Source organism: Arachis ipaensis, chromosome B4 (genome assembly GCF_059453495.1).
Source record: "Arachis ipaensis isolate K30076 ecotype BB chromosome B4, ASM5945349v1, whole genome shotgun sequence".
Taxonomy (NCBI): Eukaryota; Viridiplantae; Streptophyta; class Magnoliopsida; order Fabales; family Fabaceae; genus Arachis; species Arachis ipaensis.
In genome coordinates, this window is record NC_142439.1 from 146,089,792 (window position 1) to 146,106,323 (window position 16,532).

The 16,532-nt window shown below is 34.0% G+C and overlaps 2 protein-coding genes and 1 pseudogene across 3 annotated transcripts; 1 reads left to right on the forward strand and 2 right to left on the reverse strand.

Annotated features, from left to right (window-relative positions):
* Positions 1-369: 369 nt before the first annotated feature.
* On the reverse strand, positions 370-2,746 carry LOC148569554 (F-box protein CPR1-like; annotated as a pseudogene). The gene is made up of 2 exons (XR_015881232.1): positions 2,504-2,746; positions 370-2,362 (listed from the first exon to the last, which is right to left on the reverse strand). The product of XR_015881232.1 is annotated as an F-box protein CPR1-like (transcript).
* Positions 2,747-4,937: 2,191 nt separating this feature from the next.
* On the forward strand, positions 4,938-5,675 carry LOC148569555 (uncharacterized). Its single transcript, XM_088485118.1, has one exon. The coding sequence runs from the start codon at positions 4,938-4,940 to the stop codon at positions 5,673-5,675; it is 738 nt and encodes a 245-aa protein (XP_088341244.1).
* Positions 5,676-12,341: 6,666 nt separating this feature from the next.
* LOC107635569 (F-box/kelch-repeat protein At3g23880) lies at positions 12,342-14,116 on the reverse strand. The gene is made up of 2 exons (XM_016339072.3): positions 12,841-14,116; positions 12,342-12,582 (listed from the first exon to the last, which is right to left on the reverse strand). The coding sequence occupies exons 1-2, from the start codon at positions 13,997-13,999 to the stop codon at positions 12,545-12,547; spliced, it is 1,197 nt and encodes a 398-aa protein (XP_016194558.1). The 5' UTR covers positions 14,000-14,116; the 3' UTR covers positions 12,342-12,544.
* Positions 14,117-16,532: the final 2,416 nt, after the last annotated feature.

A 16,532-nucleotide genomic window follows, 5' to 3' on the forward strand; every position in this document is an offset into this window, starting at 1 on the left:
GAAGTAGAAGATATTGCTGAAGAGTACTTGAATGAGTTGGTCATGGTGGCAAAAAGGAGTGATGGAGGGGTCAAAAGCTGTGAGATTCATGACCTTCTCCTTGATATTTGCATATCAGAGAGTAAAGCTGACAAAAATTTAGAGTTTGAATTAAGCAAATTCTAAAATATTGCGACTTGCTCTAGTCTGATCTATCTGTTTTAATTTTTAAATTGGACATTTCTTTTGCATATTAGTTTAAGGAATTTAGATCCTCAAATTTTGAATTTTCACTTTAGAGGATAAAATGTGATCTCTCACCCTTGGATAGTTTATCTCTCATATTTTCTTTTGATCTCACCTATGAAATAAATGGTAAAAAAATCACACTTTATCCTCTAAAATGAAACATCATATGAATTAAGGAATCTCATTGCTCGATAAAACAGAGATAAACAGAAATTTTACAAGAGATTCATTTGACAAATTCACTAGACTCCACACCTAGCATCTCAAGTTTGCAGGAGAAACGTATTATCCCCAAAAGAATCTACAATTAAAACTTCTAGGATTGGATTCATAAGGTTTTGACATGATAAAAGAAAAGTACATTATGCAATCTTCAAAATAAAGCATCTAAAGTTTTACATAACCAACTAAGAAATAAAACATCTAAAGTTTTGCATAACCAACTAAACTTCATTTGCACTTTTCAAATGTTCTTCTTCCCCATGTGTCAAGCTATTCACTTGTATGTTGGCTCCTAATTCTCTTTCTTTCTTTGATGCTAACCTTTAGCAACATCAGGTTGTTCAAAAATATTTATGGTGAACTTGATGGCCTGCAACAAAAAAAGCTCAGGTAAAAGACAAAGTTTTAGACATGAAAATAATCTAAACTTCAAAACTGCACCACAAGCCCGGACTACAGGAAGGAAGACAGCGATCAATGATTTCTAAGCATTGATAAATTCAAATTTCAGCATCCAGAAACAAAAGTCACATTTGATTGGAACTTGATGCAAAATGCAATGAAAACTAACGGGAATAGCTTGGTACAAAGCATAGGAGAATGGTTACATACCGATTTCCTTCTTCATCTTCTTCTTGTTATCATTATCCTTAATGTCACTAGGGAGTGGCAAGAGACTCTCTGTATACACAGTAGCGGTTTCGCAGAAGGGAAAGGGACGTTGATAACACAGATTTAGATTTTTAAAATGCTTGAGCAGGTCTCCTCTGACATTATATATGAAGTACTCTTTTTCACCACACGAAGTATAACCTCTTCCAATAATATCCCTATTACTAGATAAGCACAGAGGCCGGAAGTCCTAGCAAGGAATCTGATAGAGAGTCCAAGATGAGTGCACTTTATATTCTTTCATCACCCATACGTCAGTATTTAGGCAATCATCACTGGGAGTAGACAAGGCTAGGCAGCCTCCAAGTAGGGCAAGACTTGGATAGGAACATAACAGTTGTTTCGGCGCAGATATAGTTGAAAAAGTCATTTCCTTGAGATCAAATATAACAATAGCATCGCTGGAATCATTAAAATGGTAAGGCACCCAATGAAAAGCGCCATTAAAGAACAACCCACAAAAATGATAGTAATCAAAACCCACAAGTTTGGGGACTGCAGCATCAAGATTAATCCATGAATTGGTTCTCAAGGAAAAGCAATCCAAACGAGATTGTCCTTCACAATCTCTCCAAGCTACAAGAAGTAAGTAATCATCCTGTGATGAATCATAACCAAATCCATGCAGATGCACGCCATAGGGAATCCTATAGCCATGGCGCTTACTATGATGAACAATATGAGAGTAGGATATTCTTTTGCTGGATCCAGTGAGTGGGTTCCATACCACAAGAAAATATGGGTCTCGATGGAAGAGAATAAAGCCTCTGCAGGATCCCACGACCAAAAACTTAGAAGGTGGTTTCTTCTTGAAAGGCGGACACACCTCTTTTTGTAATGCATCATTGCCGTCTAAGTAAATCAAGTCAGCTATAGTCTCGTTTTTCATGATGAAGTATGCGTTGGTGGCGGCTGGAGAGTGGTGAAAATGCAATTCTGCAAAGTCAGGATCAGAAATGAGAGAGCACCAGAGCTTGGAAACGCACCTAAGGCGAGCGAGATGTCTGATCGGCACCCGCAGTAGGATTCTGTGAATCAGCTCAAGAGGGAGGATCTCGAGAATGCTCTTGCTCCTTTGATTATTCTTCTTATCCATGCTCGCTTCCTCTTTTACTTTGTTCCCTGTTTGCTTCAGCTTCTTCTTCTTATCCATGCTTGGATTGCTGAGCTTTTCGCAATTCATATACCAATTCACTCAACTCCGGTTTCCGGGACTTGAAATTGCCTTGAAAACCTAAAACTAAAAGGGGAAGGGTTAATTTTGGATTGGCTTCTGAATTAAAAAATGTTACGTATTCTTTAAAAATTAGATTTTAGCTAATCCACATTACATTTATTTTTTAAAATCCCCAATTATACATAATTGTGCAAGCAGAATTACTTTAGACAAAGAAGGATTGTGACGACCCAGGACGAAAGAGGCGTGCGGGGGAGCTGCGGGTCGCCAATGGGTCGCCAATGGAGCTGCGCGTCGCGGATGGAGAAGATCTTCGCAGGGGGAGGGGGAGCTCGTTGCGGAGGGACGTGCACAGTGCGGGAGAAGACGATAGCGGCGAAGAGGGAAGGCGCTGCAGTTCTGGATTTTTAGTTTTTACGAAGGAAAGATTTTTTTTAATTACCACAAAAGAGGTAATTAATTGAAATATGTGTATAAAAGAATATTTAGGGTTTTATTTATGATGTATTAGTATTAAGAAGATTTAAAATTTAAAATTTTAATTTGTTTATTCTGTTTTTTTAGATTTGTTTTTACTTTTTAAATTAAAAAAAGACAATAAATATATTTAAATGTGGTTGTTTTAGTTTTCTAAATTAATATTAAAAAGAGTTAAATAAATAATAATATATAATTGAACTGTTTTGAATTTTATAAAAATAAAACATATAAATCTTATTTTTTAAGAATTTATTTTAAAAAGTGTATAAAATAATAAAGTTAGATTTATTTAGTATTTCTATTTAGTTCATTAACAAATTTCTCTAAATTAAACTTTTTTATTCAATATATTTTTCACTTTCACATTCTAATTATTTATTCAATATTTTCTACTTTTATCTTTTACAAAATTTTGTGTAATTAACATCAAAATATTTATACTATAATAAATTAATCAAATAAAAAAATTCGAATAAACAACTTTTTTTAATCAGTTCCTAAACAACAATAGTTTTATTTTCTCTCTCTTTTTTTTGTTTTTTTAAAAGTCTTTTATTTTGGTATACTTTGCATGCAAAAAAATTACCTTAAGAAACTATGTTACCTACTTCATTTTAAACTTTTGTGATTTGACATACAAAGTGATTAAGCATTAATTTATTTTTGTCTGGTCTGCCATAATTTGCTAGAGAATTACTTAAAACCAACCGTGTTAACAGCATGATAAAAAAAATGTATATTTTGTGTATGTAATTAATTGATAAAATAAAACATCTTTAAGTGTTTGTTTTGGTGCTATTAAATTGATAAAAAAATGATTTTTTTAATAAAAAAAGATCTTTTTTATTTTTTAGTGTGTTTGGTAAATTTCTAATAATAAAAGTAAAAGTATTAGAAAAATAAAAAATTATCTTTTTTGAGAATAAACAAAAAAATCTTTTTACATAAGATATCCAAATATAAAATCACTTTTACTTTTATAAAAAATTTTTTAAAAAATATCATTTAAAAATAGATATTTTTTTAGAATGACGTCCAAACAAACCTTAAGTTTTATATAACTAATTTTATTTGTACATTCATTATCTCATCTTTAATCATTAAACAGCTAAATAAAAAAAATATAAAAGCAAGTAAATTAAGTAGTCTTTTCTATTATGATATTTAGATAGAAGCCTCCTGAAAAAACATGGGAAACAATAAGAGACACAAGATTAGTATTAGAGCATCTCCAACGGGCAAATAAATGCCCTTTTACTGTGATGTCAGAGAGAAAAGAGAGATTGGGCGTTGGAGAGGAACTCATTTGAGTTTCTTTGCTAAATTCAAAGCAAAGGAGCTCCTCTGAATGGGGACTCCCATTAACCAATATAAATTTGCCAAATGGCAAATAAAATAAAAAATAAAAAATTATATAAAATAATAATTAATTGAATAATTATATTAAATATTGATATTTTTATTTAATTAATAATTTATATTAATTAATTAACTAATAATTAAGTAAGTAATTAAATTATAATTAATTTATTAATAATTATAATAATTAAATAATTAAAATTTTATTTAATTAATAATTTATATTAATGATTTATATCATAATTAATATTAAATATTGTTTATATTTATATTGTTATATTAATTTAGCCGTTGCAAAAATAGACGTTGTAGAAATAGCTGTTAGAAACTAGCCGTTACTATGTTACCGTTATTATTAATAAATTAATATTTTTGTACTCTATATATACCACTTAGATACACTTCTATTCTCACACTCTCTACTACTCTTCTTCATCTTCTTCCAAGTTTACACAAAATCAAAATTCTGCTACTATTATTTTTTGTTCGAAAAATGGATCCAAACCAACTCAACTCTTTCTTCAATTACTTACAAAACTTTCCTCAAATTTCAAATACCCAACAATCTCAAACCTCAAACTCTCAAGTTCCAAATCAAAACTTCACACTACCAAATACATTTCAAAATCCAAATCCACAAAATCTTTCTAATTTCAATTTTCAAGCTCCTTATAATAATCAATTTCCTATAATCCAACCGCAAAATCAAAATTCACAAACACCCCATTTTTCATTTTCATCCATATTTAACCCCTCTATCGGAAATGTTACTCCAAATGACGTACAACGCCTACTACAAATGGCAGAGGGTCGTGGCTTCCCTGGCATGTTGGGTAGCATTGACTGCATGCATTGGCAATGGAAAAATTGTCCAAAGGCGTGGAAAGGTATGTACATGAGTGGTTATCGTGGGGTTGCAACCATAGTACTTGAGGTTGTAGCATCTTCAGACCTTTGGATATGGCATGCGTTCTTTGGAGTTTCTGGTTCAAATAACGATATCAACGTGTTAGATCGTTCTCCAGTGTTTGATGACATTCTAAATGATTGTGCTCCGGAGGTAAATTATACTATTAATGGTAATAATTATACAATGGGATACTACTTAGTAGATGGCATTTATCCTGAATGGGCCACATTTGTCAAATCAATCTCAAAGCCACAAGGGGAGAAACACAAGTTATTTGCACAATACCAAGAAGGGCAAAGAAAAGATGTGGAACGAGCATTCGGAGTGTTGCAAGCACGCTTTACAATTATACGTGGTCCAGCTCGTTTTTGGGAAAAGAAGAAGCTTGCCAACATAATGAGAGCTTGTATTATATTGCATAATATGATTGTTGAGGATGAAAGAGACACTTATGCAGGAAATTTTGCTCAAGGCTTAGAGTATGATGATGTTGAAAATGGCTTATCACAACCTCAGCTGAGAGAAGAAGATTTTGCACCATACCATCAATTTCTCCAAAGAAATGCCCAACTTCAAAATAGGCAGCAGCATAGACAATTGAAAGAGGACTTGATTGAACACATATGATAATTTCACAATGCTTGTCGTCAACTATAGAATTTAATTATATTTTCTTTTTGTATTAAGTAATTTTACAAATTATTGTAATCCCGAATTATATATTGTGTATTATTATTATATATAAATTTATTTAATATTAATATCTTTTAATAGTGAATTATTTTTAAATTTAAATATTTAAATTACATTATTAAAAAAATATAATTACATTAATTTTAAGTATTTTAATTAATTAATTAAGTGGGACTACAACAGGAACTAAAGTTAGTTCCTTCTAATGGAGAAGAGAGAGATGCTTTGAGTTCCTATTTACTGTTTATGACGCAAAAGCTGATGTAGAGTTACTTTTTATGACAGATGGGCCATAAACAGGAATTGGGATAAATTCCTTACTAAAGATGGTCTTCGTGTCCACAACATAGTTTACAATACAGAATTTATTACAATTCTAAAAGTTGTAAAAGCCTATATTAAGACAGTTAAATTTTTATAATTTATGTGCATATATTTGAACCCTAAATACACAATACTAAGTGTGTATTTGAACTCTCATTGCACACTCCTAACACATCAAAAAATCAATTAGAAAATTGAAATGAAAACCTCCATCATAAAGAAATTTATTACATTTAAAAATCAATATTGTAGAGAATATATAAAAATTGACAATTTCATTTAAATATTCTGTCATTATTGTAACGTCTTACTATTAGAATGTCACGCTTTTGGCTACCCCACTTAATGACGTCTTATTATAATGACGACTTCTGTATACATAATAATAAAATAGGAGTCTTTGACTTCCGTATACATAATAATCACGACTCCTATCCCTCTTACAAGAATTTAAAAGTAAAGTATCGTTTTTGTCTCTAACGTTTGGGGTAAATCATATTTGTGTCCCTAACGTTTAAATCGTCCTATTTGTATCCTTAACGTTTAAATTGTCCCTAATGACGGCAAGATAACATTGAATCACTTTTACAAACGTTAGGGATACAAATAGGACGATTTAAACGTTAGGGACACAAATAGGATTTATCCCAAACATTGGGACAAAAACAATACTTTACTCAGAATTTAATAATAAAGACGAGGAAAATCAATTACATATGAATAGAAACAGAAACAACACTTAACAAACACTCCGCAAACTTATTCGCCCGTCCTGAAATGATAAAGTTGTAGAGGGTGAGAACCTAACCACATGGTCTCACCACGGATTTTCAGAATTGTAATAAGAAGATATTTAGAAAGAAAACTGTTTTTAAGCACAGTGCTCATTGCTTGTCTTATGAAACTTTTGAAAACCAACTATTAACTTGCAAAAATCCAAAACCTTTTTAAAGAAATCAGTTAATTATCCAAAATCCAAAGCCTTTTTTTTCTTATAAGAAGATCTTAAAAGTTTCTTAGACTGTATGAATGACCAGCCTGTTCCAAGTATAGGTTCATTAAGTCTATGCTGAACCAGCTTGATTTTTCATACTTAACTAAACCTCAATCAGAAACCAATTACGCAATCAATCAACACTATCATCAATTCAGCACCAATCTCAATCTCAAAAGTACCACACCAGAACAAACACAGGTATAAATAGCAATTACAGCAAGTAGCTCAGATAGCAGTTAATAACAGCTAAACAGTTAGGCAAAACAAAACAAATTCAAACCCAAACAAAGCATGCAAATGCATATGATGCATATCTACCCTGTGACCGATGAGTCTCATCTGTCGGCTATACAACCAACCCGACATGTCCGGTAGCTAACCCGGACATCGTCCTGTTAAAAATGGGTGAGCGATACAAAACCACGATCCCCACCTGTTGAGCGGTACACCACCACGATCCCCACCATCTATGAGTGGTACACTAACATGATCCCCACAGACGTTTTCAATTGGAAAACAACAAACTCGTGGGCGGTAAACCACCGCGATCCCCACGCACATCAATCTTTACCTAGAGCAAGTGGACAATGCCACTGCTTTTTACCCTGTTACACATATCTCAATCAAATACAAATTCATTTTCAAATACATTCTCAATATCATTCAATTTATTCAACAATCAGACTTTAAAATCAACCCTCATTATCCTTCATTCCTTAATATCACATCTCCCATTACGTTCATTAATAATTCATACTCAAAACATAATTCATTCTTTTTTAAATAAAACAAACTTAAAACGTAATCCTTTTCTTAATAACTCAAAATCAAATCATATAATCCTTAAAATCCAAATCTTTCTAAATAACCACTTCAAACGAAACTTTCAATTTTTATAAAATTTGGATAGCATTTTCTCTAAAATTCAGACTTTGCCACCCTTCAAGGATCCCAACCAAATCATTTCTCAAACTCTTTTAAAATCATTTCCAAAATCAGACCAATTCCATTATCTCAAACCATTTTCTATTCTAAAAAAAATCATTTCTGATAAATCAACAAAACCAATTCTAAAGCCGATTCATTTTCAATATCAAATTAACTCCAAAACCAAGAAAACCACTTTTCATAATAATCAATCAAATCAAATTTTTAAATTCATTTTTATCAGCAACAACACACCACTCAAGCAATGAATAATTCAATCCAGTAAACAACTACATCTATAAGACTCACATAATCACAGAAATATATTTTTTACATCAATATCTATTTATAACAATTCTGTAATATAAAATAAATCTTAACAAAATCCCTACCTCAACTAATCAAAACCCAACAGCTATATAGCGTGTCAAAAATCCATTTTTCTCGGCCCACAATAGTGGCAGCCACAACCACCACAGCTCCATTCTACTTCTGCGACAACCGCAACAACTGTAATCGTTATATGCAACCTCGAAAACTCAACCCTATCGCAAAAACGCTGCAAATTTCTCAGTAACATATAACAGAAAAGCGACTAAACTACTTTTTGGAGCAAAACGACTTATTGTACCAAGAATGAACCAAGAATAGAGCAACCGCAACTCCAACAATCGACTCTAGCAGCGTTTTCCGGCGACAGAGGCATGGAGGCCATGACAGCAGTAGTAGCGGAGCTCCAACGGCTGCGGAACCACCCCGCGACCCCTTATCTCTCCACGCGCGTTCTGTTTCTTTCCCGGTGACGGAGTGCATGGCGACGGCGATGGTGGCTGGGCTTGACGGTGACACAGGATGACGGCTCCAGGGATGGCAACGACGACGATCCTTCCCACGACGGCTCTAGGCAGAACGACGCGTCTTCTTCCTCTCTCACTGGCTTGTGCGTCTCTCTCTCTCTCTCTCTCTCTCTCTCTCTCTCTCTCTCTCTCTCGCTCTCTCTCTCCAACGACGACGGCTCAGTAGCAGCTCCTCACGCACAACAATTTGGCGGCAGCTCCACGGGACGGCGGTGACGATTGGACAGCGGCAACAATATGGTCCCCCCTTCTCTTCTTCCTCATTCCCCTCTGCTCTCCCCGTTCTCTCTTCTCCCTTTCTTTCTTTCTTTCTTTCTTCCATCTGTTCCCCCTCCCCTATAACTGTGTATGTGTTGAGTTATGTGACAGTGTGAGTGGAAACAACTCCGCTACAGAGACAATGAGAAATCTTGACAATGTGAACAATGGACTCGTTATTTGGCCCAATAGGGGTAAAAAGTGAACACCACTTCACAAATTACCCTAAATCCAAAAACCCTCATTCAATTATTTTACAAAAACAACTATCCAAATCCTAATTACAAATAGTTTTCACCCCCAAATCCTTCTTTCTTCCCAAACGGCAGCCACCCCTGACGTTTGTCTTCGTCGTTGGCAGCCAACAGGTCAGACGGACGTCTCCTTCCCGTCTGTGTCATCCGCCGGCAACCCGCGTCGAGGCAGGCCTTGCTCGTTCCGGTTGCGCGTCCCTGGTGCCTGGCTCGCCGCTCTCTCCCACGCTGGTGCGCAGCCTGTGGGTCACGTCCTGCCACCGTCGTCCTAGCTTCGCAGTCCGTCGCACTTGTGACAAATAACAACCATCTACGTAACTAATAATAATAACCATTCGGCTACGTATAGAGATGAACATCCGACTTTTACGAACAAAAAATAATTATCCAATTACTCACTAAAACAACCATCTGTCCTTGTATGTCGTGGATGAAGACACTGGGACGGTGAAACATGCCGGCTAGGGGGCTGCGTGAATGACGCAACATGCGCGAAGGGGGTGCTTGGACGTTCGCGGTGGGCAGGGCGGCGTCGGCTGGTGCTCTGGGTGGCGGCTGGTGCTCTGGACGGCGGCTGGTGTTCCTAGCGGCAACGGACCAGCGAGATGGGAAGAGAATGGGGGAGAGGAAGACTCCAAAACACTGACCTCACATGTGAGAAGAGGGAGATACGTAACTAGCCCTATTTGAAATCCTTATGTTTTTTGAATTCAAAATGGGAAATTATTAAAAATTAATTAAATTAATTATCATGTGATTTTAATTTTCTTTTTCACTCTATTATTCACATTGTTCACTAAACTCATTATCTCTCTATACTTTCTCGAGTGAAAATTGAGGGTTAAGGTTAGGGTTTAATTTGAAAAAAAAAAGTAAAAATTAGAGATTTTATGGCTAATGTAGGTATTTTTGTAAAATTGGAGAGTAGAGTAGTAAATTAAAACCTAATTTAATCAAACAATAATTATATATGAAAATACCGTTTATTCATCAACTTACAAATTATTTTTAAATAGGTATTCTAATTTAAAATATAAGATAATGTAATTAATTTTTTTTCATAAAAATAGAATTATTAAACTCCAAATCTTAATTATTTAAATCAATTCATATAAAATCTTCATTATTTTATAACCACTAAATTTTATAATTTAATTATAAAAAATTATTCAATAATTATAAAATTAGATAAAAATTTTAATTTATTTCAAAAATCAATTTATCACAACTTGGTTCAATCACCTCTAATAAAATAATTTTTGAAAATCGAACCTTGATCTATTAAAATATATCAAAACTAATTCTTAACCTAACTTCAAAAAATTTGGGCCTTAAAATTATCAAACAATAAGCATAAGCAAGGTTAAACAGATATGCATGAGGTGTGTTGATTTGGTTTGTGGAAACAAGAGAATTTTAAGAGAATTCAATATATCTGTAACACCTAGTTCAGGTAAGCACCTCTACCTCTACATCAATCCTTTGGTTACTGATTAGTTGCATGACATTAAGATAAATTTTGAGTCTTATTTCATTGTGATATACCTAACACATCAGCTAAAAATTATTTATTGTGTTACCAAAGCTAACATCTTAACTGAAAGTATACACAATGAAAAAATGTATATATATGTATAGCAAGCTCATCAAGAATAATTTTGTGGTTTCAAAGAAGCAGACTGGGCAAGTGCACATAGTGGATTTGCCACCAAAATAGTGTTGTCGTTTACAAGCCCAAGATGTTACGGATGTGAAGGATTGAAGAGAGATATTCTTTCTATATGCCTCTTATAAGCTGCATCCGGGTTCGAATCCCAGCTGAGACTGGTTGTTGTTGAAGAACCCATAATACCCATGTAGTGTGTTGTGTGGGTGTGTAAAGCATGGGTGTAATGCCTAGAATTGAGGGCTTTGTCCAATTCACTTAACCAAAAAAAAAAAAAAAAGAGAGATATTCTTAGATGGGATATGCGAGGAGTAAACGGGGGAGAGCTGTTCTATTTTGGATGTTGTGAGGTTGGATCTTGGATATAATGGTGTTTGTTTGGTTTGATGTGTTATGTAATTTTTAAGACACTTATTCAGATGAAAATGTTAAAAATATCTTTCTATAAAGATACTTGTATTAAAAGTGTAATTTGTTTGTTTAACTATACTTTAAATAAAGGTAACACTTTTATAAAATATCAAAATCAAATCCTATCATTCATCGTTTGATGGTTAAAAAAAAAGTATATTAATTATAAAATTTTCATTGTAGTATTTACTATTTTTTATCACCTTAGTTCATATAAAAAGAATACTCTTTTTCCTCTGTTTGTTTCTTAGAGGTTTTTTAACGAGGTTCCTCTTATATGTGTGTTCTATTGGCGAGTGGCATAATAATGGTGAGTTGCATTTTGTTTTGAGATTTCGTTAATAGTTCCCTCTTTTAAGCTTGTATAGCTTCGTCAGAGTAAAGCTTTACTAAACTATCAAATTTAAAAAAGAAAAGAAAAGTGAAGGTAAAAATGCAATCTTTTCTCAACAAGCTAAGCGCACTCTAGGCTATAGCATTTACTCTACCATTTGCTGAGAATTGATTTTTAACAATCCACTTTTACTTGACTTGTTATCAAGATGATTATGTGCTTATATTCATGTACTTACATGCAGAAAATGGAACTTAATGAGCAAATTGATAAATCTCAAGGTGGAATTCACATGTTAAATCTCATAGTAGAGTGTGATAATTCTGTGTATACATTGCACGACCTATTACACTGTTTCTACCGACCACCAACGAATAGAAGAAAAGGCAATTAGCAATATAAGCTTTTTATAATTATTTTAACAGAGAAATTAGTATTGAAAGAAACAAATCTAATGATAGATCAATCATAGATAATGCAACAAAGGAAATATTGTACAATGATAAAACATAAAGAAGCAAATGTAAAACTTCAACTGCATACATAGGAGAAAAAAAATAAAGCATATAATCTACGAAATATTATTTTACTATTATATATAATTAAAAGACATATTGAATTTAACAAAAGGAAACTCAATTGCATTTTCAAATGTTCGAGTTTTCCCCAAACATAGTTGGAAGGAAATCATACTTTAAAGCAAAAGAAAAATAGAATAAGAGTTCTGAGAAGCTTCTTTCCAGCTCAACTTGAAAATCCCACGATAGCTCCTAATTCACTTCCCTTGTTTGACCTCTTTGTGATTCTGACAGCCTGCAGAAAAGATCAACCAGTAAAATTCACCGCAGAAAAGACCAACCAGTAAAATTCACAGCATAAAAGATAAAAAAAAGAAATAATCCTAATCCCAAAGAACATCAATGGGAGACGTGACAATGAGAAGCAAGACATGGGTTAATGGACTTCAAATTCACTATCAATGATGAAAACTCACATTTGGTTGCAACTTACTGCATAATCCATACAGCTTATTTGTTTTAAATGAATAATATGCAAGCAAAATTAACATACCCTTTTTTCTTTTCTTCTGCTTGATGTTGCTAGGGATTGCCATGAGACAGTCCACATGCACAACGGACCTTATGTGGTTGGAAGGCTCACCATAAAGATATTGAACATGTTTGAGCAGCTCTCCTCTGACATTATATATATAGAACCTTACTTCACCATATGAAGGATAACCTCTTCCAATAATATTCCCATTAGCAGATAAGCACAGAGGCTTAAAGAATTTAAGAGGAATCTCATAGACAGTCCAAGACGACTCCACTTTATATTCTTTCATCACCCATATCTCAGTTGTATCCTCTTCATACACATACAAGGCTAAGCACCCTCCTAGTAGGACGAGACGGGGTTTATATAGGTCTCTTTCTATTGGCACAGATATCTTGGAGAAACTTCTTTCTTTCAGATCAAAAAAAAGAATGTCAAAACAGTACTCATAAGTAGACCAATGAATAGCCCCGTTACAGAACAACCCCTTAGGTTTCCAATAATCCCAGTACAATGATTTGGGAAGTGCAGCATCAAGATTAATCCATGAGTTGCTTCTCAAACAACACAGATCAAAATGGTTTTCGCCGTCTTTATCCTTATATGCTACAACTACTATATAATCATCTTGTGACGCATCATAACCAAAGCCACATAGAAGCGCATCATGGAGAAAGCAGAAGACCTTAACAAGACGATCAAAAACACTACAGTTTGTTAGTGCATTAACAATATGAGAGTATGAGATTCTTTTGCTGGAATCAGTGAGTGGATTCCATAAGATAAGAAACTGTGGTTCGCGGTGTAAGAGTACGAACCCTCTGCAGGAACCAAGAAGATGGAAATCAGAAGGTGGCTTCTTCATGAAAGGGAGAGAGAGGGCTATTGCATCAACGCCATCATTATCATCTTGAAGCAATGCGTCGAGGTCAACTGAGTAAGCGTGAGAATTGTCTTGGAGGAAGAGGCATGTATGAGAGGGTGCCAGAGAGAGGTCAAGGTGTGATTTTGCGAAATTGGGATCGGAAATGAGAGTATTCCATAGTTTGGAAACGCACCTGACGCACGCAAGGTGTTTGACGGGAACTCTCAGTAAGATTGCTCGTATCAGCTCCAAAGGAAGGAGATCGTTGAAGCTCTTGAGCTTCTTCTTCTCCATGCTCGACTGCTTCATTGCTATTGGTCCAATGTTAGGGTTTTTGGCGAGGAAGAAGATTCATATGCCCATTCCATCAATCCGTTTAAAAAGAGGAGAATTTTCCCGTTATTTTTTTTTTTCTCTTCAGTTCCTAGAAATAATGCAACTTTGGAAATAGTTATTTTAGAAAAATGGGGAAGCAATTCAATTTGGAAATAGTTATTTGAATCAATGTTGATTTTGGTCAAAGATTTCAACCAATGAACAACAAATCTTAATCCAAGGATTAATGTGATTTCATAATAAACATTTTGCTGAATTCAAGTTTATCATCAAAGTTCATTAGTAACCAATTGAGTTAATCGAGTGAAAAGTTCATTTGTTTACTTAAACAAGTATCGGAATTTGATAGCCTGTCGAGTAGGAAGATATCGTGAGCAACAAAAAAAAAAAAGGAGTGCTAGGGGGTCAGTAATTTTTGTATTTTGTAACCATCAATTGGCCATGAAATTACATCAATTGGCCATCCAATGGTAAGAGATCACTCACTTTTCTTTTAATGGTTAAGTGCTGGCCGCAAAATACAAAAGTTACTGCCCCTAACTTTCTCAAATAAAAAAGCTCATTAGTAGTTACAACATACAAGATAGTAATTTTAATTCCTATTGTATGCGAACTCGAATAAATCATAAATTTAACCAAATTTTAACGTTAGTTTGACAGAATGCATTAAAAAAAATTAATTTCTCATTGTGAAGTGAAAGTAGGTATTAGGTAACCAAGCAAGCTCTGAACTAGTTGCAAAACATGAGTCAATGTTACAATTTTTTTTCATCTTCTTATCAGATTCATCAATTGTCAAACTAGAAAAAAAAATGTGGATAATATTGCAGCCTCCCCTGTTTCATGACCCATATCTTTAGTTTCGGCATTATCACTGCTAAACTTCACTTGTCCAAGCACAAATATCTCCGAGAGGCTCCTTTTCTTCAAATCAAATTAAAGTAGTTGCACCATTCCACTTAACAATGGAGGTAAACTGGTAATTCAACTCATTTGACTAACATTTTGCATGGATAATAAGCAAAAGTAATTGTAATGCAAGCTCAGATTGGTTCATAACTATAACATGTTAAGTTATTATACGCTACCATAGATAGATGGAACCTTAAATACTAGGTCATGAATCCAAGATTGCTTAATCTTAACGCATAAAATCAGTTAGAAAATGACATATTCACAAACTATTGTCTGAATTAAGCCATCACATTTACAAATCAAATATAAGATAATCCAAGATTGATTGATATCATCAAATTGGACTATAGTAACTAGTAGAGTTCATCACAATGCTAAATCTCAACGCAAAAAACGGAAGGTTCTTCATTCTTCTTCATGCTCACCTTCCCAACCCAGCATTTCAATCGCAATTGAAATCACGCGTCCCTTTTGAATCTCTTTCCTGGTTTGAAGCTTAGTTATGGCAGCTTGCCTCAACGATTAAAACCATGTTTTCTATACTTTGGGATGTATCCGAAGACTTTGCTTTGCAATTCCAGTGAAACAATTGATAAAATTATGGGTTGCTGAAGGGTTAATACAGGAATATTAAATGCACCAGAAGTAGAAGATATTGCTAAAGAGTACTTGAATGAGTTGGTCATGGTGGCAAAAAGGAGTGATGGAGGGGTCAAAAGCTGTCGGATTCATGACCTTCTCCTTGATATTTGCATATCAGAGAGTAAAGCTGATAAAGATTTAGAGTTTGAATTAAGCAAATTCTGAAATATTGCTAGTCTGATCTACCTGTTTTAATTTTTAAATTGGACATTTCTTTTACATATTAGTTTAAGTAGCAGGTTGATGTAAGGATATAAAATAAAATCCCTTAGTAACGGACTAAATAGCAATCTGATCGAGAACATTTTTGTGGTTTAGAAGGAAGAACAACAACAATAAAAAATTAGATAGCAAGCTAATCAAGAACGGTTTTGTGGTTTTAAGGAAGCAGACAAGCCAAGAAGTGTACATTAAGTACATATTATTGGACTTACCACCAAAATAATATTTTGACTAACAAGCCCAAGATGTTACAGTTGTGAAGGATTGAAGGTAGATATGTTTTGGTGGGACATGTGAGGGCTAACCGGAGAGTTGTTTTATTTTGGGTGTTGTGAGGTTAGGTCTTGGATACATTGGTGTTTCTTTGATTTTATTTATGTACTTACATGCATAAAATGGAACTTAATGAGCCAATACAGCTCACTCTTGGCAAATAAAAAATCATTTAGAAAACTGAATTGACAAATCGATAAATTCACAATTTTCAAGTTGGAATTCACATGTTATATATCTCACAACAAAGCAAAATAGAATAAGAATTTTGAGGAGCTTCTTTCCAACTCAACTTGCCAATCCCACACTCTATTTACAACACAATCAAGTGTCCAAGTTGTTCCTGTATTTACTCCTAATTCCCTTCCCTTGTTTGACCACTTTGTGCTTCTCCTCAAAAGCTATTCACCATGTATTTTACTCCCAATAGTTTAAAACTAAATTATATACAAGA

What these genes read in the sequence shown, in the direction of transcription:
- LOC148569555 (XM_088485118.1), top strand. Translation starts at nt 4,938, where the DNA reads ATGGCAGAGGGTCGTGGCTTCCCTGGCATGTTGGGTAGCATTGACTGC.
- LOC107635569 (XM_016339072.3), bottom strand. Translation starts at nt 13,999, where the DNA reads ATGAAGCAGTCGAGCATGGAGAAGAAGAAGCTCAAGAGCTTCAACGAT. An exon ending in GCAGAAGAAAAGAAAAAAGG is followed by an intron (nt 12,583 to 12,840) that starts GTATGTTAATTT and finishes TCTTTTCTGCAG; the next exon opens with GCTGTCAGAATCACAAAGAG.